General features: G+C 42.0%; 1 protein-coding gene across 1 annotated transcript in view; it reads right to left on the bottom strand.

Annotated features, from left to right (window-relative positions):
- Nucleotides 1-4,285: 4,285 nt before the first annotated feature.
- Nucleotides 4,286-27,268, bottom strand: part of MEOX1 (mesenchyme homeobox 1) — a 69,670-nt gene continuing 46,687 nt past the window's right edge. The window contains exons 2-3 of the mRNA XM_069634408.1: nt 18,650-18,822; nt 4,286-6,293 (exon numbers count right to left, since the gene is read on the bottom strand). Coding sequence (XP_069490509.1) covers nt 6,171-6,293; nt 18,650-18,822 — 296 coding nt within the window. The 3' untranslated portion in view covers nt 4,286-6,170. The remainder of the gene's footprint in view (nt 6,294-18,649; nt 18,823-27,268) is intronic.

The raw sequence follows: 27,268 nt of genomic DNA, 5'->3' as shown, positions 1-27,268 counted from the left end.
ACCTGGTGGCATGATCAACCAGGACCAGGATGGACTAGTGTCCACCTGATGTGGGAGGGTCTAGGGGACCAACAATGTCGATGCCAACCCTCTCAGATGGTGTGCCAACCACTGGCAAAGGCTGCAGTAGGACAATGATACTGCCTCCGGTCTTGACAGACAAGTGGGACTGTTCTGGCAGTGGGACTCCACTTCTACTCCCAACTGGGGCCAGTAGAAATGTGCAGAGAGCCTTTGCCTAGTCTTCTTGGTCCCAGGATAACCAGCTAAGGGCACCTCATGTGCCAACTACAACAGGAAGGGCCTGTAAACCTTGGTTACCACCAACCTCTTGAGGGCACCGGGTGCAGGCTTAGTGGGCTCACTACAAAGGATCTCACCCTCCCAATACATTTTGAATGGCCTAGGCACTGCACCTTGTGCATGGGCCTGGGCCTGTTTTCTTAGACCCTTGAGAGAGTTGCACTCTCTCTGACCCTTATAGAAGTCTCCCCTAGAGGGCCCCCTTTCAGCCAGCAGGCATTGAAGGTAAGGGTGGTCCTCTGGGTTGAGTACCTCTCCCGCAGGAGGGTATTCTGGCTCTTCTCCCTCAGGAGTTGAGTCTTGGGTTACCACTGGACCAAGCCCGTCTGTAGCCTGAATCCGAGTGGGTGCTGCTGAAACAGCAGGAAGAGAAGCAGCCCCTTTCAGAGAGGTAGTCCTCTTGCTCTTCCTTCTCGCCTTTGGTCTCCCCTTTGGCTTGGGTATCTGACTTGCAGTCAGACCCCGTGTGACTTGAGATCTAGTGACTGCAGCAGCAGTAAGGGGTAGTCCATCAGTGATCAACCCCAACTCTACTAACAGATCATTCCCCAGCAAGATGTTATTTTATTTCTTTCTTTATTTATTACATTTGATTATACACCCAAACCATAGGGTACCACGGCGTAGGTTACAGACAATGTGAGCTTAGAAGTTACATACAGCAGGTACACAATATTTGTTTCACATAGGTTTCACAATAGAACTTATTTACATGACGGTGCTTGGGTTAGTTATGAGCGTTATTTGCAGTTCCAATTGGAACAGTTAGCTGGTTGCGAGGTCTTGGGTGGTGTTAGTATTTGTCGAAGATCCATGTTTTTAATCGCTTCTTGAATTTAGGGTAGGAAGGCTTGTTACAGATGTAAGTGGGTAGTGAATTCCAAATTCTGGGGGCTGCCATGGGGAAGCTGGAAGATCCTAATCTAGTAATAGTGAAACATGGAATGGTAAGGTGTGTATTGGTACTGGATGTGAGAGATCTGGTTGATACTTTACGAGACAGGCTTTGGTTGACGTAAATTGGGGCGTTGTTGGTGATACATTTATGAGTGACTGTGAGTGTTTTGTGCAGAATTATTGCTTGTACTGGTAGCCAGTGTGCCTCTCATCTATGTTGGGATATATGTTCCGTCCTATTTATGCCCAGTGCCGTTCTGCGGGCTTTATTCTGTAGTAGTTGCATTTTGTTTATATTTTTCTTTGAGGTGCCTAATAGGAGAACATTACAGTAATCAAGCTTAGTCAGAATGAGAGCTCTGGCTAAGGTGACAGCATTTTCCGTGGTGAGTAGGGGTCTACACAATGTGAGCAGTTTAGCTGTGTACGCCATGGAGGAGGCGAGTGAGCTGATGTGTTTGCCCATGGATAGGCTGGAATCAAGGTATACCCCAAGTGTTTTGACTTGGTGTGATATGGTGATTGGGGTGCCATCTATGACAATTAATGTGTACTGTGGGTGAAGTTTGCTAAGGTGGGTAGGTGCCGACTAGTAGAATCTCAGTTTTTTTCTCCATTGAGGCAGAGTGTTGCCAGGTACATTGTCCTGAACCAGGACGGGAAGCTTTGCTGCCATGTCCGCAATCATTATGCTGACTAGGGCTACAAGAGATAATTCGGGAGGCCCACCAGCTAATCTGTTAGCTCTCAGAGGAGCACCCACATAGTCATCTGACATGAGCACAGTCCTGTCCACCACTGTCATGCTTGCCCCAGTGTCCCTCAAACCAGTATAAGGCTGGCCGTTCAAGAGGACATTTCTCAAACAACTGTGAGTGTTTTGTGGGGCAGTAGCCAGTACTTCTGTGTACTAGTTCCAGGCCTCAAGAGACACTAGGGAAATCTTTGAAGGAGCACCAAATGTGATTTCTGTCAAGGAGGGGAGATCAATGGCCAGGAGAACCGCTACTTTTACTCCCACCCAGTGGTCGAAGTGTTCGAAAAGAACTAGTGGAGCTATGTTCCCTACTGGTCTGCACCGCTCCCTGCAAACCCCATCGCTTCACCCCCTCCCATGCATAATACAAACCCTAAAACGCATGCGCCTGCAGTTTAAGGGAATGTGCAGTGCACTGCACTGAAAGTGCAAGTTTCAACTGTTTCCTACACTTTTATTTTAAAACGAAACCATTCTGGAACGGTTTCTTTTTAAAATAAAAGTATAGGAACGGTAAAACTTCATTAAAAGAAGAAGAGGAGCACCGCTCCCGAGCGCTCCCGCCCACTTAGACCACTGCTCCCACCCCATAAGACATTTCTGCTTCTTAGGAGAGGAAGGTTTAGGTTTACTCGACTGTGGATGCTTGGGGGGACTCCTGAGACTTCTGAGAGGCCCCTTTCTCTTCCCCTTTCTCCTTGTCCTTGTCCTTCCCACTGGGTTCCTTATTGTACACCCGGTGGAGGACCCACTTGTCAGCCAGCCTGGCCAGCTTAAAGGGATCCAAAATGTTCTAGTCAGCAACATACTGACGCAGCTCTGGAGAACCGTCATCAGAAAAATGCTCAAAAAACAAAAGGTGGGACAATTCAACAAATGTTTTCACCTTGTATCATCAATCCACCCCATCATGTTCATATGCGCAGCACTCACCAGTCAACCCAAGATACATTCTCTCTTTTCTTATATTTCCTGAACCTATGAAGTTATTGGGTAGGTGTCTTGCCAAACCTGGCAATCAAAGCAGATTTCATGCACTCATACTTACCCCTTTCTTCCACATTCAGTTTCAGAATACAGTCATAACCAGTCTGAGGCACTCTACTTAACAAACACTTAGCCCAATCTCTTTTATCAACATCATCAACAGGCGCAGCAAAAGACTAGAACATTGCGGGAGAAACGTGGATGGCGTGACATGCTCTCCTAATGGCGGCGGAATCTCCAGGGCAATTAGTGCAAGTCAGACCTCTTTGGATTTCAACAGGTGGCTTCTTTTCAGAAATGGATGGGGTTCGCTGTTTTCCTTGTTGGCTGCAACACCCCAGCACTATACACTTTTGTAACCTGCGCAACTCACCTATCCTTCAAAAGGTCTTCCTGTGCTCTTTCGAAAAACGTATACTTGCCATTCTTCACCACATTACTTTTCCTTATTTTCAAATGCTAAGTACCTCTGTTTAGGACGTCAGCATAACAATCCTGTGTGCCAGGGCTCCATTTTTGGCTGTCGGTAATGCTTGTTTTGTGAAACATTACGAACAAAACATTTTGATTCCCTAACTAAAAGCATCGGGAGAATGCAGCAGTGCATTGCTTTTCACAATTTTCACAGATGCCATTACCGTACAAGTGCAAACAAGGCCAGCACATACATTTTTCTGTCACTTTTCCAATTTTTCCCAAACTATGGGAATTTTAGGTACATAGTTGTTGTCTGACCTGTGCAAATGACCCCTTCCTGAACTTGCAATGTTGTCTACTTTTCATAAATGTATACCTTTCTGTGTTCCCATTGAGCTTCCCTACCCTCCTCTTCCATTCCGTCCAAGTATGCCCTTTTAAAAAAAAAGGGGAAAATCACCTACTTCTGTCACAAAACTGACGGTTAACTAATGAAAAATGTGTTCTTTTGTTTCCACCTAACCGTTTCTTGAAAGCTTTCAAAATGGTGAATTCAGAACTGCAAACCATTTGTTCCTAACTCTTACAAGAAAATAAACAAAGGCTTCTTTGTACTTCATTTTATTGCCATTTTCCTGAAAAATAAAATGTGGTCATTTTTTTTTTTATTTACACCCCCTACAGCAAACGACTAATCCTTGATGACGTTATGTCCTGCTCCATTTGGGAAGAAAAGGGTGCAAATTTGGCTGACATATCACTTGTAACAAAAAAGTTACAAGGACTTACCAAAATGTCCAAAAAGGGGCTCAGCACTAGGAGCAATAACCCTCAGCAGTTAGGCAGTGAATTTGCTGTCATATTCTTATTGTTACATCTTGCTTAAATTAATAGCAACACAAACTAAAGATATAGAGGCAATACTGGAAATTCTTTAAATTTATTGCAACATATTTTAGCATAGCCATGTGATAACATTACCAAAACATTTTCAGAAGTGAACGTTATTCAGTTTGGAATGCAATTTAATTCAGTTCATTTCATATGTGCTCTTATGGATTTAGAAATACAAAAGACATTCTAATTAATAAGTCTATAAATTGCACCTTTCAGATACAGATAATTATTTAAAACACATTTCCACTGGGGAAAATGTAACACCAATTGTCGGTCGAATAAGATTACCTCTGTAGACATCAAAATCATGGAAGAGTAACTGGGATCGGAGGAAACCGTGCATTTAATTATTAGGTTAAGCTTAAATGGGGAAACAAGGAAGCAGTCTGTTCCATTGGTATAATTTTCTCTTCTATTTGCAAAAATAGAATTTGAAAAATAATTGATATTGTTACTTTTAATTCTTTTTGCCCATGACTTACCAATGATAAGGGTTTTTCTATTCTCAAAATAAGCAACTATAACTAGTTCTGATTTACTTCCTGCTTACTCAGACCAAGTAAGTGGGAAGTAAGTCAGAGTTACTCATCGTAACTTCTTTTGCAAATTGCATAGCTCTCCCACGCCTAAATCAAGGGTAATTCAGAGATATGTGTTCTTATTTGTGAATCAGCCCTATATATTTATCCTACTGATCAGAGTTACCATTACTGACTTTGCCGCGCTTGCCTTACTCGTCTCTTCCTGGGAGTAAGTCAAATTTGCTGCTATTAACTTCTTTGTGAATCAAATATTTTCTCTGAGGAAGCGCTACAAAAGAGTTTTTACAAGTGGTAACTTCTTTGTAAATCAGCTACAATGTTTGCAAGAAAGGTAATTCCCAACAAAAAAAGAGTTACCTTCCAACTGTAATAAACAATTTCAGGAGCGATGATTGCTTAAGGAACAATGTTAAAAGGGAACACACTTTCTTTTGTTATTAGAGAACACTGTTTTTGGAAAAAAAAGAAAATGTGGCGTTTCCCTATCAAAATGTCGGAAAAATAAATGCAATGGAACAGTACTAAACGCTTGCAAATGGTTGGTGCGTGCCCTAACATCGGGTACATTTTTACAATTTTTAGAATAGCATAGGAACAAAGAAATACATTGCTATGCATGCCAACAATGCCATGCTGGCATGGCACAGTTTAGTCTTATTTGGCACATAGGTAGCCACCGGCATTATTTACAAAAATGGCGGCTGCCACGTAAAGCAGAAGAATTGCAGGTAAAACAGCTTTATGACTGTATAAAAATAATAAGTTAAAAGGGAACTCTGCAAACTCTGGGTTCGAAGACTTGGGTGATGCCCAAAGGAGGCTGTCATGCTGTATCAGGATGTGTTATTGTTCTTATTTACACGTTACGTTTGCACACATTTCTTTGAATGTTTAGCTCAAATAAATGACAGCATTTTGTCCATGAGTTGCTACCATAACTCTTGCAATTCTAATAATGGAATGTAAGAACCTGTGTCCTTCGTAGGTTTTACAAATCCTTAATATCTTTTTGAAAGTTGATCTCAACAGTTCTTGAATGTAGTTGCTATTTCGGTTTGAAAGTAAAGGACTCCTTCAAGAAATGTCCTTTTCCCACTGTTTTCTTGTGACAGCGATGAAGGGTTTGTCTGATACAGCAAACATGAAGTTTTGGTCACAGCTCGTCGTTCCCCAAATATTTTTTTTTGTGCTCATCGTTTCTCATGGCAGCTTCTCATTGGGGCTTTCTTTCGAAAGTCTTGAAGAACGCGTTATTACGATTTGGTACAAAACAACCAAACGCATTAAATGCAATCCTTCCATGAAACCAATGGTATAAAATTGTCTGCCAGAAAGTACTCAATGTTCCCCCAGTATGTGCTTCCAGGGTGTTACTCAGAGCTTGGAGAGGCCGCAGAGTCCATGTCTTCCCCTTCCTGGTCATTCGGGGAGACGGGCTGACCTCCCTTAACACGTTTCCATTTCATCCTTCTGTTTTGAAACCATACTTTCACCTGGAGGAACAAAAGAAATGCCTTAGTCAACTACTTTATACTGTAAAAATACATTGACCTAGTCCATGTCAAACTAACAACTATTTGAAAAGCATACTGCCACATTCTGTGGGTTTGAGTTCGTTTATAAAGTACACCCAAAATAACATCATCAGAAGTAGAAGAAAGACAACGGGCAATTGAGCGCATAACCATTGGTCCAGTGTTCTTAATTCGAGGTGTGAAAAAGGGAGATGTCCAAGACATCTACCGGCTGTTTTTTTTTTAATCATAAAGGTATCTAAAAATGTTTTCTCCATTTAGTCTATCAGACACAACATAGCCACATAATATTAACTTAATGAAAAAACTACTGAAAGGCGTTATGATATGATATGATGAGGCATTATAATGCGACGATACACAAATGTTTCAAGGCGCGACGCGTCAAGGGAGGGGGAACAGAAGGAAGACAGAGACAGCGTTCCTACTAGGCCAAGCATCATTCTGATCGCACTAGTGCAGGGGAAGGGGAAAGAGGGAAAGAGCGGAGTGGGAGGGGGTGGGCGACAGTGCAGTACATGGGGAAAGAATTTAAAAAAAATGTGAGAAGTAGGGCCAGCTGGTGGTAAGTGCATGGGTAAGTGCAGACATGCAGACATCAGATGTCAAGTGCTGGTGGGGGACTGTAGGGATACAGAAAACAGTCCCCTAGTGCAGGGGTTGCCAGGGAGGCAGTGCAGGTGTGTAACTGGCGGGGAGGGGACCTGGGCCTGAGATCACAGGGTGGCCAGGTAACCAGTACAGTTCAGCCAGGAATTCAGCAGGGGAGAGGAGAGAAAGCAGAAGCAAAGAGGAAGGTTTTGAGGTGCTTCCCGAACCGGAGATGGTTCTCCTCAAGTTTCAGGGAGGCATGGAGGCTGTTCCAGAGGGAGGCCCCTGCTGAGGAAAGAGATCTACCACCAGATATCTGAAATCCAAAATGTAAACATTAAAAAAGCTGAGTTCAAGACTCCTCAGAATTTGGACAGATCTTTATGGAAACGTTACAGTTTATAGGCGATGTCATCAGCAAGAGCATGCGGGCTAAATAAAGGTGATTTCATTCCTCGGCAATGTGACTCTTGATTACTTGTTACTTTAATTTATTTTATTCTAATCTGCAATTGCATCGGAACTTAGAGGACAAATATGGTTTGGAAATGGGGAAGCTTCTGGTTGCTTGGTGGTGGGGGTTCGGAGAGCATCCCTGTACGGTCCAAACTGTCTCCAAATATTAATACATCCAGTTTACAAAAAATACAGAATGGAGCAGATTTGCAAAACAATGTGTCTAGGATTAACTCTGAGTTACTCTTTAGTAAGCCTGGGGTAGGTCAGATTTACTCATTGTAACTTGTAAAATGAACAGCCAGTGTTAGATATCCTTTAAAGAAATCCTACAAAATAAATGAGGTGCATTGCGTTTCTGTGGTACTGATTATTTAATGTTATAATGTGTGAATAATTCTGCTTAAGCTGATTTCTAGTCTCCAGTTTTGGGTCCGATTTCAGAAGAGGTTATGTAAGCAGGAATGCTCTCCCCAGACTTCCCCACCGTCCACTTATTATATTACCCAACAGGTCAATTGCCCAAATCATAGGTGACCCGCCGGGTTAATTGCCAAACTCTCAAAGGACCCCTTAGGGGAAGCACTTAATTGCAAACAAATTTTGAGGTCAATTACTTAATTCGGAAACAATCCATGAATTAAAAGTTGGCAAATAATCAGAACTGTTAGTTGTTTAATGGTTATTTAAATGTGCATTGAGATGTGAGTCAACTCCTATGGAAGATGTTTGAATTTATAGTGAAAACAAACTCACAGTTCTACATGGGCACTGACACTTGCTGCATGGCTAACATACATTAAGAAGTACGGAAGCCAAAAAAAGCAACACAAATGTTGTATTCTGACATATCAGATTTGAGTAATTGTTTTCATACGGCATGGTACAGTCACACAAAAACAAATCCAAATTGCACGTTCAAATGGTACGTTTAGTTTTATGAAAAAGGTGTAATTTATGCGCTGCACGATTCACAGAGTGCTGTTTCTCCTGTGTGTGCAGATACTGCGCATTCACATGCTCTATGGGACAGACACAAGAGGTGCAGGGCTATGGGTTAAACCAGCACACACATGAGTGCATCCCTGACCTACAGAGCAATGCGCTCAATTTTGCAATCAAACATACCCTGCGTTACCCTACGTCTAGTTAGACTGGGCACAGGCCAGGCGAGGGAGGTGGTGCATGGCCGGCAGAGGCTGCTTCGGACCTCAGCCTTTCCAACTAGTTCCTGTACAATGCCACTTCTATCAGTCCAAGACAGACAAAGACCATTTCCTGACTAGAGCAAAATGTTTGCATTTGGGTTAATTATCTTACCCACAATTCCTTGTTGATGTGACTCTGAAGTTGATGGGAACTTCCAGCGATGGCTACGATGTGGCATTGTGGCATTTGTGACTTGGCTCAAATGGAATACCGTACTTTCGCACTTCAGATAAAAGGTATTTTTTTGAAAAAACTGTTATAACCCACTTTATTGGTGTTTTGTAAACATGAGCCAGTGCCTCAACCACAAGGCTGTCAAAACTGTACTGCACCTATGAAACCAGGTATGCAGTTGTCTGACAGCCTTGAGAAATTAATGTCCGTCTAAGATGAACAGTGAACTGCAGAGCGAGCGAGCGATTAAAATGCAGGAATCATAAGAAACATCAAAAATCAAAAAAGAAAAAATCAGTGACATTAAAGGCATCAGAGCATATAGGAATAGTTTGTCGATTGCAAAGAAAGCAGAATAAAGCCGTTGCCTGCCCACTAACAAAAGAAATATAATCGAGATGTAATCGACAGCCATGCCTGCATCTCACACATTATAAATAAGAGTGTTTGCTCTGAAAAACTGGGGTTAGAACTGATTGATTCGAACATCAAATAAAGTCCAGTCCTGATGAAGGCCTAATGAATGGTTGATCAAGAACTTCAGAAAAGCGTATCATGGTAGAGGGGCCAAAACACGTGTTGACAAGACATTAGCTAGATATCATGGAATGATTGGTCTAGCTTCTCATTTTTCATAAAGGACACACGAATACCTCTGTCTTAGCACCATAACAACCTCAGGTCTGTAGAAAATAACTAAGTAAAGATTTTGAAGAAGTCAAAATTTTTCCCAATGCACAAATGTGGGAACATTGATTGGACCTGACAAATTGTATCATAGATGTGGTGTGTTATAACAGATTAAGTCAAACTTTACTAACCCCCACGCACAACGTTTTTGGAATGTTGTTGCTTGTCTGAACATTTGTGTTAAATATAAATATTTTGTAAAATTGTTTTGAACCACGAATGTTATTATAAATGACAAAAAGCATTTAACATTAATGAATACATTTATATTTTTGAATGTTGAAAGCAATTGAAGCATAAAGGTGGTGTAAGTACAAACTGTGTGAGAAGTTAAGGGAGGGGTAACCAGTTTCCTATTATATTTTGTATTTTGGGTTGATAACGCTATCGAGGTATTGTTTGAGACCAGCCACATTCACGCTAGACACTACAAAATGCTGGGAGAGAAGTTCTCTGCAATAAGGCTTGCGAGATGTAGATTTGTGAACGTTAGCAAATGTTTATTTGGATTTGCTGACACGTGTTTCGACCTTAGAGGTCTTTTTCAAGGCTAATCATAATAAAGCAGTACAATCAATTTAGCATGTATTACCCATATGTTTGTCATCTCAAGTGTGTGCACAAAGGCAGGTGTGATACAATGATTACATCAAAAAGAAAAGGGATGGTTTGGCAAACAGAGGTTTGTGTATTCAAGAGTGGTGCATGGTAGGAGTGGTGGGGTAGGATCTAACAGGCAGGACAGGGCATACAGCTAGGGAATAAGGAGGAAAGGGGAGAAAGCAAAAAATAGATTAGGTTACGTTGGTGGAACCCATTGCCAGGCGGGGGCAGCCAAGTTATAGGATTAATGCTGTAAGCTGTTAATGGCTTACAAAGATAGAAATGGTAAGACTCGTTAAGGCGCCTTAAGGTCAGGAAGGGGAAGGCCCCTGTAGTAATATCTGGTGGATAATCCACAGTTCAGTGTGGATGTAGTGCCTGCGAGCAACAAATGGAGTTGGCACATAAATTAGCACTACCATGTATGATAGAGACAGTTTCCTTCCTGGAGCCAAGGTTTCGCATTTGTGTTAATTCACAGACCTGCACTTGCTTGCTGAGGTGGTTCTGCACTAGAGGTGAACTTCTGGTGACATCTACTAGGTGGCAGTTGTGGCATGTGTGACTTGGCTCAAATGGATTATCTGACTTAATACTTTATTTAAAAAAACAATTAAAATAAAATAAATACCTTCACCTGAAATGTGAAGGTATGATAATCCATTTGAGCCAAGTCACACATGCCACAACTGCCACCTAGTAGACGTGGCCAGAAGATCACCTCCAGTGCAGAACCACCTCAGCAAGGCATTGTCGTTATATATATATATTACAGGGCCTGCGGTATGGGGCTTGTAGTTATGGTTAAGTGGCTCAACCCATAAGAAGTGCACTTTCTGAGTGGCTTATAACTTTGCCTCCCCCACCACCGGAACAAATCTTTGCAGTAAAAAAGTATACGGCCTTGTCAGATTGATTCTGCGAAGTTTGGTGAGGTTTCGTTTAGGGGGGGGGGGCAAATTTGTGTTTTTTCCCTTAAACGCAATGAAAAAGAAATGTTGCTCATGCCTACAGCCCAAAATGCTGGACAGATTTTCACCAAATGTGCTGCAGGCGCAGCGGCTTGGTCCCAAAAACGTGCTTTTGTAAATATGGTGTAAATCTGTCCAGTATTTTCTTTTTAAATGACCAAAAAGTAGGTAATAAATGTTTGTGATATGTGGGTTTGGTCCACAGACAGGCCCCGATTGGCTCAGAGGGCAGAGTGAGGTCCTCAGACATTGGGCGCACGCTGACTGGATGATGAAAAGCGTGAAGTGTGTCAGATTTTCCGAAACGCCCGTCATGTTGTATTCGCCCGTTGTCCGCTAGCATCGCAGTAAAAAACATATTAAAAAACACAACATTGCACTTGTCAAACTAATTAAACAATTTCTGGGGAGGTGAGTGGTTATGAGGATAGGATGCAATATGGCCATAAAAAACAAAAAAACTGACGTTTTTGTTCTCCAATCTCTGTGTACAGTGTGGGGCAGTCATGTGATGATCGTGGACATTTCTAGATTTTCGGGGGCATCTATGCTTATTTACGCAGCAGTTTTTGGATGGCTTATAACTTTGGTGCCACTCAATGAAACTGAATGAAATTCTGTAATTCAATACTTTATTTTATTACATTTGTTACTCGCCGAGAGTCTTAGGTATCACAGTGAGGTTACAGACAGCTTGGTAATGCATATATTACATCAGCAATAAAAAATGGCAGACAATACAAAAGATAGAACATAGGACAGATATTCATAACACAAGCATATATACATGCGAAGATATATTTAAATCAAGTTGAGATGGCTATATTATTGTTATTGATTAAATAGCCAGGTTTTCAGCACTTTTTTGAACCCCTTGAGTGTTGTCTCATTTTTGATGGAAAGAGGCAGAGTGTTCCAGTGTTTGGGGGCTAAGTGCTGAAAGCTGGCACCTCCTGCTGTAGTCTTTTTGAAGTGGGTTATTGCGAGTAGTGAATGGTTATTGGATCTAAGGCATCTGGTACTTGTTTTTTTGTTATTACGTGGTTTAAGTAGATGGGAGCATTTTCGTGTAGGCATTTGAAAGTGGTGCACAGTGTTTTGAATAAGATCCTGGCTTTGATAGGGAGCCAATGGTGCTCTATTCTGACTTTATTTTGTATCATCTGCAGTTTATTGAGGTTGGTGGGCTAAGTACCTAGAAGAAGTGTGTTGCAATAGTCAGGTTTTGATAAGATCAAGGACCTTGCTAGTGTGATGAAATTGGAGGGGGTCAGGAATTGGCGGCTGAGTGAGATAAGCTTAGAAGTGTAGGACGTGGAGGATGAGAGTGCGCTGATGTGTTTGATCAAGGAGAGGTTTGAATCTAGAGAGATTCCTAATGTTTTTACATGTTTGTGTACTGGGATGATGGTGCCGTCTATGTTGATGGCGGCATAGTCTGGCTGAAGGGCGTTTATTTTGGCTTGTGAACCCACAATGAGGATCTCTGTCTTTAAGACAGAGGCTGTTTAAAGCCATCCAGTTTTGGATTATGGAATAGATTTTATTTATGGTGGATGTGTCTTGTATGAAATCCCCTGTGAGTGTGATGAGGATCTGGGTGTAATCTGCAAAGTTGGTGTAGATGACACCCATATCATCCACTGCTGAGAAGAGGAGCTTCGTGTAAGCATTGCAGAGAGTGGGAGATAGGCAGGATCCTTGTGGGACACCTATGGGGAATGGTATGGGGTCTGCAGCTGCTTTGCCTATGGACACTCTAGAAGTCCATTCTGCTAAGAGGTATTTGATCCATGTGGTGGCGTCCTTGGAGAAGTTGAAATCTTTACCTAGAGTGGTGCAAAGTTTGTTATGGTCCACAAGGTCAAACGCTGCAGATAGGTCCAATATGAGAAGGATACAGAGCTTTCCTGAACCTCTGATAGAGTACATATGGATTTTGAGATCCAATAGCACTGTTTCAGTGCAATGGTTAGGGCAGAAGCCGGAGTGACTGATGCCAAGGAGTTGGTCATGTTCCATGTGTAGTTGGACTTGATTATAAGCTATTTTATCAAGGATTTTTAATAAGAATGGGAATGTTGTTATTGGTCTATAGTTCGTGGGCACAGCAGGGTCAAGGTTAGGCTTTTTTAGCAATGGGTAACCCAAGCTTCCTTAATGCTAGCTGGCACCGTGTTTTTGTCGAAGAAGGAATTTATGAATTTCGTGATGATGGGTGTCAGTGCATGGGTGCATGATTTGACTACTTTAGCTGGGACGGAGTCTCCCTTGCAATTGGATGTTTTAAGCTTGGATATGGTGTTGAACACTAGTTCTTGTGAGACTGGACTAGACCTGATTCTGAATAGTATTGCAAAGTATGGTGGGATTTTGTCAATACGGGGCAAAATTAGAGGGGAGGGTCTGAACATTTTTATATGGCTTATAACGTTGTTGCCGTTTGATGAATGTGGACAAATGTTTTCAGAAAGTTTAAAGACTGAATGTGTGTGCAAGGTTTGAATGGATTTTGTCCAGTCGGTGCTATGTTATTTGACTATTGTATCAACATACATTTTAACACTTTTGAAAAAATAAAACACGGACGGATTTGCAGCAAACTCATCTAAGGAGCATTGGCAAGGACCAGAAAGCATGGTTTTGGAAATATGTCTGTGTTTTATTTTTTGAAAAGTGTCATAAGGTAAGTCCAATAAATAGTGAGATACCTATGCTGACTAAGGTATAGCCTGTGGCCATGGACAGTGGCCAGATTGTCTAGGTCATGGCCTGAGGCCATGGCCTGGACAATCTCGCTATTGGCCATGACTACGAGGGACCAGCAATGGGGTTAAAGTGGCCATGTATTATTATGCTGTCGACTGGTTAAATTGCACCAGTCTGCTGGAAGGACCTTTGTGGATATCTCACTAATTTGCTTTAAGTAAATGTTCAATATTTTCCAAGAATTCTTCAAAAATAATAATAAGTTCAATTAGTTGTAACCAAAAAATCTTTTATTTAGAAATCTGCATTTGTCTGAGGCCTTTAGCAAGCATTATATTGTCCAATGCATTTCGGTCTGTGCTAGACCTTCATCAGGGACTGTATTAAACGATGCTTCTAATCTTAGGCCTGTTTGTATTCAATTCCTTATTGGAGAATTATCCAACTCTGCTTCACTCAAACATGCTTGTTTATATTTTGTTATATGCCCTTTGTGCAGCTTGCTTCTGTTCTTGATAATCTGTAATTTCAGATTATTTGAATTCAAACAGGCCTGTCAGCAAGGAGAAATGTGTAATGTAATTTGCTTATTGGGGCATGTGTCATGGCTGAAGCGTTAGGTTTGAATGCAGTGGTCGAAGTGAGCGGGAGCGGATGGGAGCGGTTCTCCTCTACTTTTTCTAATGAGGTTTTACAGCTCCTATACTTTTATTTTAAAAAGAAACCATTCCGGAACGGTTTCGTTTTAAAATAACAGTGTAGGAAGAAGTTGAAACTTGCACTTTCAGTGCACTGCACTGACCATTCCCTTAAAAAGCAGGGAAATGTGTTTGGGGGTTTGTATTGTGTGAGGGGGCAGGGCAAAGGGGTTTGAGAGGAGTGGGGCAGTCCAGCAGGGAACATAGTTCCACTACTTCTTTTCTTACACTTCGACCACTGTTTGAATGGGAAACAATATTCTGCTTGTGGTTACAGACTGAAGTTGTGGACTAGACTACAACAAACCTGCGCAATGAGCATTAGCAAGGTCCTGAAAGCATGTTTTTGGAAATATGTCTTGTGTTTTTTTTCCCCAAAAGTGTAATAATGTAAGTAGAAAAACTAGTGATATACATTTGGTATCTGGGTAGTGGGCCCGGTCCTCGGCAAATGCAAATGTGTACTCTGATTTGCTCATTGGGGAATGTGGCATGGCCGAAGCCTATGCCCCATGGATTTGGAGACTGGCCATGGTTGCAAGCCATGAACACTGGCCATTGGTTACATTATTTAGGTATAGTGGACACTGAAGTAGGATGCAGGGTAGGTGCAGTGAATAATAGGGGTGGTTTGGTTTGGCTGGGGTCATGGTGGAGCCTTATGCCACAGGCAATTGAAGAATGATTTCCATCGCCAGCATGCACTGCTGATAATGACAGACATAAGTATGTGTTGTAAAAAATATGTTTCTTAAAGGAGGTTTATATTTTGTTCATATATATGAAAAGAGGAATTATTAATAACTTATATATAGTTATGTAACTCCATGAAACATTTTCACTTATAAAAACCTATGAGAATGACAGAAAACACTTGTTAAAGGGATGTGATGGTCAGATACATCCCACCCTAGGACGCTTGTGCTCCAGTAGTTAACCAGTGGCGTCCCATCTTGGCATACCTTGGCATTTCCCTCCTGGGTTCTAATGAGCATTTGCCCATCCATACTGCCCATTCAATGTATGCACTTCTTTCACTGTGCAATGCATATGTGCATTTATAGGAGCATTGTGTACAATATATGTGTATAGGTAAGGGAAATGTAGATGCAAAAGATTTGTAAAAGATTGTTAAGCAACAGTTGGAGTGTGGAAGCTTAATATGGTCATAGGCCACCATGGAAAGGGAAGAGGACCTCTGTACGGAGCCCCTCTTCTCTTTCAATGATTGCCATCCTGGAAAAGGATTTTCCTTCCTACAGTGGGATGCCGCGCACGTCCCACTGTAGGAAGGACAATCCTTTTGTATTAGCACCCCAGGTTACCGTTTTGGTAACTCAGGGTGCTAATGGCCTTCATCCCTCGTTGCAGGGGCTGAAACGGGGGATAAAGGTCCAGAGCCCTCATTATCCGCCCTCACTTCGCATGGGCCAATAATTTGGGCTGCGGGGCTGTTATCCCCCGTTCCAGCACCTGGAACAAGTGATAAACGCTACATTATTCCCATTAGCATAACATAAAATGCTAATGGAAATGTTGGAAAATCTTATTGAGTCTATCTACTTTACTGAGAAATGTAAAGTAGATGGAATCTGTAAGATCATTTTTTTAGTTTTATTTTTTAACTGTGAAGGTGGTTGCTAAAGGAACCTTTTTTTGTTGTTTTTATTTATTTAATTCAGGATATGTCAGAAAGTAAGAGGCATGTCGGGAAGAGGCACCAAGCAGAAATATGGAGCGGGAGTTGGACAGGGGAAGATGCTGCATGCGTGTTACATCTAAGGTAAGGGGCAGTGTTCTCATGTTCCTTGATTACAGCTTCAAAAACACTTCCACCCCCCTGCAGAGTGGTGTGTTCGAGTATATACAGAGGACTGTTGTGGTCTTCGAAAGATATGGATCAACAGCCTCTTTTGTTGCTTGCAAGGTCCCACAGAAGTAGGCTGTGTGGTTACAGTATTGGTTGAGGAAGATGAGCTGGAGGAAGAACGCCTAGTACTTGCTAAGAAAGGAACAACCTTTCTGAGAGCATCGTGGTGGTTGGATTTGGTGTGGCGGTGCATGAAGGTGGTCCCGTAGGAGTACTGTCCAGGAAGTCCGCGACTGAGTACAACATTCAGTGCATTTTACTTAGGTAGTTTTAGCTTTTTGTACATTCCCAACAGTGGTAAAAAACTGCCATACCCATGGTTCTCATTGGGTGCTAGAGGTAGGCACTTCCTCTACCTCATCTTCTAGGTCCTCTTCATTGACTTTTTAAGTACTGCGCTTCTTTTGTTGTGTAGGTCCTCCAGCTAGTGGTGGTCGTGGCTCTTGTGGAGGAGGGATGGCAATAGTTGAGGCCATTTTAAGATTTATTTATTTGCATATTTAAAGCACTCACACAGCCCGCGGGCATCGAGGCGCTGTTAGAGGAATTGTTTGTTTTAGTTACGTAATTGTTTTTTTCTTTTTTTGTTTTAGTTGCGTATTTATAATGCACTTAATTACCCAGAGGTTTCTAAGCGCATACCCAGGGATGGAATCCGTGTTGTTTTGTGTCATCTTGTTTCCAAGGTGAACGCGTTGCCGCTGAGCTATGCTCTCTGGACAAATAAATAGCAGTTTTGTTAATATTCTTTGCATATGTATTCTGTGCTAGATTGTTAATGGATAATGAGTAAGAATAGGTGTAGGAGATGTGCATGGGTAAATTTTGAGCTTGAAAGTTGCTAGATTAGCAGAAAATGCAGTCCCTAACAGCCAGCAAAGCACGGACATGATTGCGAAGTGCAGAAGCATTCGCGGACATGTCATCATGCCGCGCATGCGAGGTCACTGTCCGGAAAGTCTGCAATGACATCAGAAGTTTGCGGATTTCGACAAATTCGAAAACAGTGGATAAAGTTGCAAAAAGTGTATAGATGTGTTAAAAATGATGTTAGATGATGGCAAATTGAATTTTAAGGGGAATCTTTGTAAATTGGACAAAAATGTTGCTTTATTGGGATAAGTATGATATTAGTAAGTTGTAGGAAATTAGCTGGCCTTGGTAAAAACCCATGAAATTCACTGAAAATCTTTGTTAAAGGGACATTATGTTTAAGTTGCACTAATAAAACCTATAAAATTATCTGCAAAAACTTTTTTAAAGGGACATTATGGTTGAGTTGCACTAATAAAAACCTATGCTATTCAGTGAAATAATTTGCTAAGGGTGGCTCGAGTTATGGCTGCTTAACTAACCATAACTGGCAAATTGCAGAGGTTTTTCGGTTTTACTTATAATCATAACGTCCCTTTGTTTGACAGAATTTCATAGGTTTTTATTAGTGTAACGTCCCTTTAACAAAGTTTTTTCAGTGAATATATATATATATATATATATATATATATATATATATATATAAATATATTAAAAGACCTCTCCAACTGTCATCAGGCAACCAACATCTTATGGTGCCCTAGGCGGCCGAAAAAAAGAAAACTCATTCTTCAACAAAGTGCTGTATGCATAAAGGCCAGTTTATTTTATCATCTTGCAAAGATGCTTCAATCAAAGTGCATTGTCCAGCAACGGGCAAAAATAAAAGCAAAGAAAACGATTTAAAAAGCGCCACATTTCAGCAAATTAGTATTTTGTATATTTGGATGCATCTTCAGTAAAATATTGGATATTTTCCCAAAAAGAATTGGCCCAACATTTGCAGTGTCTTATAATTCTAAGCTTTGTATCAACTAAAACCTACTAACCATCCACAAAACGTGCAAAACCACTGGCTATAGTCATACTGTAGCTTTGTACTAAAACATTTTAGCAATGACAACCTTAGTTCTGGAAATGAGCCTATGCGTGGGCAACTGTACCTAACATCCTAATAACAAGCGCTGAAAGCCCTAAATAGATCCGGCTTTCAATCAGTGAAAGGTTTTGCTGAGCATTCAGAAGAAGTGTGTATGATTTTGTAAGATTGCATCTTTTTCTCGCCTCGGGCAATATTTTTTTCTTGTGGAAGCACACACTGATGTATGATATATCCACATTCTCCTAACAAAATAGCAAGAAGCTGTCGACCAATCAGAGAGCAAAGGCATGATTCAATGGGCCAATGCGAAGCAGCCTGTGTCGGCAGAGTGCTTGTGAGATAGAGATGTTTTAGCTGTGCAAGATAGCCTAAGCTCTCTCTAGCCAGACCTAATACAAATGAACAACGTCATGAACTTGAAACAATACCTGTCTTTCAGTGAGGTCCAAGTTCACAGCTATTTCATATCGCCGAAGTCTGGTCAGGTAGTTATGGTGAGCAAACTCTCCTTCCAGTTCGCGCAGCTGCTCCTTGGTGAATGCAGTTCTTTCCTTTCGAGCCTTGCTATTTCCCTCTGGCTTGGTAACAGAATCCTGATTGTCTAAAAGGAAAGCAAACATTTATTAATGTAAATCGGCTTTGTCCCGGTGTGGCGCATACTGTCCTAATCTGCTGCACCGCTCAAACGAAGGATAACAGTAAAATAATCCGTCTACAAAAATCATGAAAGCAGTTATTTCCAATGGCGTCTATGAGGGCCAAAAGCACACAAGACATCAGTCATTTTGATATTGATCAAATGTCTTCAATTGTAGTCAATATTTTCCACGGTGCAGGGGGCTATGCATGAAAAGTTTCTTTTTTCTGGAGAAACTGCATGTCTGTGCACAAACACATACATACACACGCACACACAATATACACGTTAACTGCTAGTGGGTCTTTTCAAGAGAGATGGTCTGAGTGGAATATATTTTTTGTCAAAACACCAATTTTTTAACAACAATGTGTACAAAATTAACGGTAATTAAAGATCATTTCGCTGAGTTTCATTTGTAGAATTAAAGCCATTTGGCGTTCTAAAATCTTTAATTTTGCACTCAGCTCATGCTCTTTCTGTGAATCTGTCTCCCAAACAAATTCTTTTTTTTCCAGCTGCTTTTGAAAAGTCGAAAGGATGTTCATTTTAAAATCTAACAGGTTGGTTCTATTTTGTAATGCGAGTCATTAATGAATCATGCTGCAAAATTAAAAAGCACACAATATAGGGATTTCTTAATTTAGAAAAAGAAGATAACGTCATGTCTACTAAGATAATGGTGAAGAAGCCATCTGTTTCTTTGTTTCAAAGTCGTTTAAGCAAACAATAGTCGGAGAAGGAAATACATAACTATGAGGGCTCAGTTATGGTGGTCTCAAATTCCCTGTTTATGTTCCCATTCTTTAATAATATACAATATTATGTATCACATATATTGTGCCTAGGTATCCTATGTGTTTGCTTTTCATGTGGATAGCTCACATGCTAAGCTCTCGCCATTTATATTGAGTAAGAAAGCACTTCATCATTCTAAGGTTGATAAATTGAGAAGCATTAAATCGGTCAGTGATATATCACCTACTATTACAACACTTTTAAAAAAAAGGATGAGTCCACCATGAAGCGTGCCACAAAAATCTGATATTATTTTACTAACCCTTCTTAGTTTCAACTTTGTCATTAAATACATGTTCAATGTCTTTCCCTCTCAGCTTACACTATCTTGCTTCGTCCACTGGCCAATGTGATTAAATCTATAATGTATTTGTACTTATTTGAAGAATAAGGATGTCAATTTCCATCAGAAATGGCTTTTCATCATGTATTTAGAGATGGTGAGGGCATTCCCCAGAAGGGTGATTGAACAAAATTACAAAAATGAGAAGAGTTACTAAACCAGTTTATGAGGGAGAGAACAAAGTGTGACATAGACCAGAGGTAAAACAAAACAAACAAAACAAATTCAAGAAAGAGGTGACTTAAAAATATAGGGCCTGATTCATGGAAATGTGTGCAGAAATCCTGCAAGGGCCGCGCGCTGAGAAGGGAACTACACGAGCCTGCGCGCAGAAAGAAAAATGCATGCCCCGCTTATTCATGGAATTTACAGCGCAAAGTAACTGTATTCACAAGTAGCGCCCGGAACGCCCCGAAAACGCCTGCACGCAAAGCACGAACAGCCAGAACTGCTACCTTTGCACACTCTCTGGTTGCGAATACACGCACCCCTCAAACAGTGCCTGGGGTCCGCCGTAAGCAGGCCTGTGACATTGCTACAGTGCGGTTCAAAGTTATGTTGGTTTGTGTAAGTAGTAACAATTTTAACAATATTTTACCCAGGGACCTGAACCCCAGAACCGCATCTCTCGAACCCTAAAATCTATCCACTGGCTCCCGGTGACGGCAAGGATCAAGTTCAAATCCCTCTGCATCATCCATAAGGGTGTCTGGGGCCCAGACCATGCTATCTACAACTTGCTCTCACTAAATACTCCCACTCCAGATCCTTACGTTCCTCCGGCACCAACTCTCTGTGTGTTAAGCACTTCACTAAACAGCAAGCTGGTGGCCAATCTCTCTCCTCAGCAGGCTCCCTCGTATGGAATAGCCTCCCCCTTCCTCTTCGTCTTGCGCCGGATCTCCCCAAATTCCAGAAGCTCCTCACAACTTCCTTTTCACCTCCTCCTTCGCTTCCTCTTGCCTCTGTTAAATTCCACAGTAGATGTGATGGGTGGCCAGGGCCCTTAGGTGTCCTCCCGGGTCCTGGCCTCCCACACCCAGTCGCCTACAGCCTGCCCCGCCTGCAGCATTTTGCCTTGGCAACCACTGGCCTAGGTCACCACAGGCCTGCACTGCCGTTATTGGCAGCTGACCACTCCACCTAGGCACTTACAGCTGCTCACTCCATAGCTCTTGATACACCTAGCACTTACCCCCACTCCCTCATCCCTTCTCCCTTCTCTCTGCACTTCCCCGTTCTGAATGCTCACAAGGCCTAGTAGGTCTGCCTCTATTTTTCATTGAAGTATTTGTTCTTCACTCCCATGTCCCCTCCCTGTTGCCCTGTGGGCGCTTTGAAACACAATCTCCTTAATGCATAAGCGTCTTACAAATGCACAATAAATAAATAGAAATAAATAGATATAAACATATTTGTTTTAAAAATAGGGATACAAATATTATCTGCACTTACAAGGGTGGGGTGTCATGGGGTCTCCAAGCCTTTCAGGAAGCTCGGAAGGTGGGCTATACCTTGTGGAGGTCTCCATCTTCCATCCCGGGCAGGTAAACCCTGGCTGTCCGATGTCCCCTTACACCCACATAATCCCCTCTCCATCCCAACCCCAGCCCACACTCGCTGTTACGACCCTTCCCATCTGCAGCAATGGCCATAATGGAAAGGCAGAAGGGACGGCATGGAGTCCCCTTCTCCCTACATTTACGTTAAGACACAGCAACCATGCTGTTCCTGTACTTTAAGAAAGAAACCCTATTAGCCCCCCGGAAACCCTACTCGGCCCCGGGACCATTACCTGGCCAGTAATGCACCCTCACGACAGAGTTTATTGCTTAAATAATCATAATTGCTATTATTAACAAAACTGAATGATACATTTATGGCACACATTTGTCAATAGTTCTTAATGTAGAAATCATACCTTTGACTGCAGCAGTACTGACAGCAGGTATAATTATAACTATGTTACTTCTTTCGACTATCATGTATGCACATATGTTTTTTTAATTATTTAATCTATTTAGGGATAGAATAATAATCTTATTTTTTTATATTCTGTCAGATATTTTATGAGTTTATGTACTTTTGGGGGCATTTGTATTTTACCGAAATAGTTGTTTATTTACTATTTAACTATGCTGTATATGGGCTGACTTTGTTCCAATATGGTTATAAAGAAGGATCTCAGACCAAATTCTGCTTTACAAAAAAAAAAGTCTGAATGAAAAGGAGAACAATAAAGAGTAGAGAGAGGGAAGGGAGAAAGCAATTTAATACAACTGGGACATTTAAGAGTTTCCTGAGCAGCACCGCACGAGACAGCGAGCCAGACATTACCACCATGATGTCATTCCCAAAACCCAGCTTTTGGAGCCCGGTGACATATTGAAGCCAGGTCTGTGGAATGTTTTGTCTCATCTCGAGGGTTCCCAATTCTTTTTTTTTTTTTTTTTCCGAACATTGTTTTCAGAAGCAACAAGTTTCCACTGCGGTTTCAGCCTTCAGCAAATGAAAAGCCTCACACTTTGGGTGCACGGTGCAGAGGCATCTGGTGGCCACATTGCTGGAGATGGATGCCGCACTCCCGGCGGCTCCCGGAGACTCCACAATGGGGGAAATGGGAGGCCCACAAAATGAAAACAGTCATTGGCAGAAAGCACAATCGAGAATTAAAGACTGGGAATAAGAGTTTTATCGCCAGCGGAAATATCGCTACCATTGCTAAAGAATGCCTGTTCTGCAGCGGGCAGTATTTTACCGTCGATGCTAATTACCACTTACTGCTGGCTGTAATGATACTACCCTTTCATTAATGGTGTCCTTGAGACTAGTGCTGAAAAACAAATCTGCCTAAATAAATAAATAAATATGGATTTAGAGGGAAAAGATAGATTTGTGGTTGTGGGGCCCTGCCCATACAAAACTCTCCAGAATGTGGTATAGATTTCACAAACATCACTTGCATTGCTAGCTATTGATGGCCATGTTTATTGTAATTCAGTTCACAGTAAGGTGCAAAGTAAATCCTGCCAGAAATATACATATTACACATGTTTTTAAAAAAAACTAAGCAAGGTGGTAAATACGGTTCTATGTGATTTCACCTTTTTCTTTTTTTGAATGGGTGATTTTGCTAACAATATATGCGGGGGGAGCCCCTGCAGTCCCCCCTTATCCCTCCTACATGCATTATTATCCTAATCCCACCTCACACATATATTTTCAGCAAAATGAGTTGGGAAACAACTCGATGAAATCTACTTCGATTAAAAATGCTGCAGCAAAGTCTCCCACTCGTGTGGAAAAATGTAGAACCAGGTTTTGGTATCTTAAGTGTTGTCCTGGAGTGAACCCAAAAGAGTATCTCAACGAGAACATGCGTACGATACTTCGGAACTCGGGTAAAACTCAGAAAATCTGCATGTGAAACCACATAAACCATTCCAGCACCCGCCTAAACTGTGTATGTGCACCCCTAAACAGAGACATCTTTATGGGAGGGCAAAAGGGGCACTTGCCCCGGGCCCCCACCTTGTAGGGGGCTCCCACAAGGCTGGCTGAGATATAGAAGTCAGTTCCCATTGTTTACAAAACTTAAATAGCACACAACAGGATATTGTATGGCCTGCTGGTGAGGCTCTATACCTATTACCTGTCTTGTTGACAAGTACATTCTGCTCTGATCAATTCATCCTGTAATGCTTTCTGTGTTCACTGTGGTTTACATAGTTTGTGCGTTCACTACGTCTCATGATTGCTGCAAGGTAGCATATCAAGCTATGGGTTGTGATCGTGATGACGGGGGCACAACCAGGTATTCTGGATCCATTTATTCATTTGGTTCAGTGGAAGGGGGCCACAAAGAGGTCTGTGCCCCGGGCCCCAAAAGTGCTTAAGATGGGCCTGCCCCTAAGTAAGATTGGAACACCGGCTGCATACATTTACCCCTAAATCTGACATGCAAACCCACCTCTGCACTGCAATTCCATTGCACAAGTCTCTTGACGCCTGCCTTTGGGTGGCAGAGAGATCGAGGGATTTGCAAGTGCATTTTGCAGGCAAGAGGTTGCGCGGTCACCTCCATGAACACACTTTGTTTGCCATGTGCATTTATGTGCATGCTGTGGACTGCCCGTGGGCCGTCCCTCGTAACGCCCACATTTTCCCTTGCTCTTCCTCATTTTCTGAGTTCCATCCCCTACTCCAACCTCTGTGCAGGCCTCGCCCATGCTCTACGAGGTGTCTCGAGTTAGGCACTCGACTGCTCGCAAAGACGTGCCCAGCCTGCGCAAAGTCCCTGCATATTAAGAAAAAGTACCGTGCAGTCGATTCCATGAACTGACAAACCGGATTTCACGAGCGGTTTGGCGCGCAAAGTCCTTATTTTCCACACAGATAATTCCATGAATTGGGTCCTTCGTCTGCACAGACTTGGGGCTCGATTCATGGAATATTTGCCCGGGTCTACGTTAATTTGCAGTGCTGAAAAGTGACTTTGCACAGCCCACACAAACCCTAATTTATGGAACCGTGTAAAGTGTATTTTTGCAGTGCAAAGTCCGGGCAAAGTCAGCACATAGTTATTTTTGCAGTACAAAATGACTTTGCCCGGACTTTGCACTGCAAAAATACACTTTGCACAGTTCCATGACTCGGGGTTTGTGTCTGCAGTGCAAATTCTCTTTGGACCGGTCAAATATTCCATGAATCTGGCCCTCGGCGTTTTTCTTTTTATTAGTTCCATTTAGCGCGGTGCAAAGAGTACTGAAGAGAAGATTCTGAGACCATTTGTATGATAAATTACTCTATCTTACAGCATTATGATTTGTTATGCAATATTCTTTAGACTGGCCATGAGTCTAGAGGACTGCCTTAGCAGTGCAGAATGTATTGAGCAGGGGCGTTGCTAGGGGGGGACTAAGGGGGCTATAGCCCCTGATCTTTTGGTTGTAGCCCCGGATAGAATCTCAGGAGCTACAGCCAAAAGACTAGCTAGCCCCCAGTCCCAACAGTCCCGACATCAGCTTAGCCCCGGGTCTTTTCCAGACCTAGCAACTCCCCTGGTATTGAGACTGAGGGCCTGAGCTCCTAGTTAAACAAGGAAAGTGTTATTCCGGGAAGCACCGACTCTTCTTATTTGCTCCATGTTCTGTACCTATATAAATGGATGCACAGAACATAGAGCAAATAAGAAGTGTCAGTCCATCCCAGAATGACACTTTTCTTGTTTTACCTGGAGCTCAGAATCAAGCCCTGGGCCTCTTGCAGCGAAACCGCTGTAAGTGAAACAGCCAAGCAATGAGGGGGATTTTCAATCACACACTGTTTCCTTTTTAGAGTGAACTCCCAGGTAAAGAGTTCCTAAAACATGCTGCAAGCACAGAGAATGTCCTGCCACTCATTCTGACCCTTCTCAAAGGTTGAGCTATCAGGACACTGCTTGAGTGCAATGTACAGCCCAGTTTGGGGTCGACACTTTTACTTGTTGATGAAAAAGCAAACATTTTACGGAAAGTGTGAAGTATAAAACCTTACATCTTAGCATTTCCTGGGTTAGTTATCGGCCAGGCACAATGCATGGGGTGCTTGATGGAACTGCATAAGATTAAGAGATAAACAGCTGACATGTTAAGCACTCTCTGCAAGCCTGAGAGGGTTTAAACCAGGCTCTTAATAAATAATGCAACCTTAGCCAATTAGATAAATTGTTTCACCAGACGATGTTAAGTAGAAATAGGACGACCATTTGGATAAACCAGGACCTAAAGATGACGTAAGGATCAATGGAATAATTTGGTGTAAAGAAGGCTGCAGGGATTCCTCACAAGCGACACCAGAGATGAACAGTCCCCATAGCACCCTATGAAAGTGGCATGGGAAAGCATAAGGAGAAGTAACCAAAAAACTCAGATGCTGCAAATCCCTGAGTTAAAGCCTCCTTTGCAGAGTGTTCCAGAATGAAGTGTAGGCAATGATGACGCTATCGCCACCACTGTTGGATTATCCTAGATTCAAGATATTTGAACAGCACAGATTACGCGGCACAAAGTTGCAAGGTATTTTTGTGGGACATGACCCAGGGTTGTACAATTCCCAGCTTGGGAAGAGCTCATCAGTAACACTGAGTTCAATTGTAGATACTGTTTGGTGTCAAGTCATGTCAGGAAACAAAGTGAAGGGAGCAGAGATCAGTAATCAGATCACTGTAATGTCTTGATAAAGTAATTATGTGATCTTCTGACAAGAGGAACCGTTTCCCAAATCAATGACTGTCAACCTCACCCATTTGCACCATTGCCAGTTTTTCACCCATTCCCATTCCATTGGAACACATACATATCATCTTCTCGTCCTTGATCACATGATGCTGTTGTCCCACATACAATATCTGCCTCAAGTAATGATGCTGATCTTCATGTTGTTAAAGCACAGTGCTGCATCCAAGGACCGACGCATTGTTGGATGCATTCGTATTCATGTGTGCATTGGAGGTGCCAGCAACTGCAATCTATTCAAATGTTCTTCCATTAACAATCATTTACTTAAACCACATGCACACTCCTTATCCACAGTAACATGCAGCATCCCTTCTTGGCGCAAAACATTGCATCGATTCACCCGTGCATCTCTGGCAAATGGCAATGTCCACTACACACCTCACTTCAACCCTGCATATCGCATCCCACAGTTTCACAATGCTCTCAGGTACTGATAAAGGGATGCGCTGAGAAAACGATATTTAATTCTCTCTTGCCAAATTCTCTAAATGCAACATTGAAATTTACACTGGGTCTTTTCATGTTTTCCCAACACATGGCCATCATATATATGTTATTTCCTATGCAATGCAAGACCAGAGTCTAAATCAAGGCCAGAAATGTGCAGCACTGCACACCCAGACAGTACATAATTATACAAGAACAAACCAATGGCTGATTGGCAATCTACAAATACCCCATAGAAGTACCAAAGTGCATTGCTTCTGTGCAGGCAATTGTCTATTAGGGACCTTACATAACCATCCCATCTTGCTCAATTGTTCTATAAAATGAAAAGACCTTTTGGGCCAAATGAACAATATTTTAGTTAGACTGTCGGAGGTAGATTAACCTTGGTGATACTGAGGTGACAGAAAATGTAATTTCAATGTTACGTTTTCTTGAGTGATGTAGGGCTTCAATGGGGAAAACACAGGAATGTATTATATAATTTCAATTAGTACCCAGTGAGGGGTTTGGGGGGCCAGCATCCTAGCCAATGAGGAGGCTT

The sequence above is a fragment of the Ambystoma mexicanum genome, chromosome 13 (assembly GCF_040938575.1).
Source record: "Ambystoma mexicanum isolate Mex_15411 chromosome 13, UKY_AmexF1_1, whole genome shotgun sequence".
Taxonomy (NCBI): Eukaryota; Metazoa; Chordata; class Amphibia; order Caudata; family Ambystomatidae; genus Ambystoma; species Ambystoma mexicanum.
This window is presented reverse-complemented; position numbering and strand designations above follow the sequence as displayed.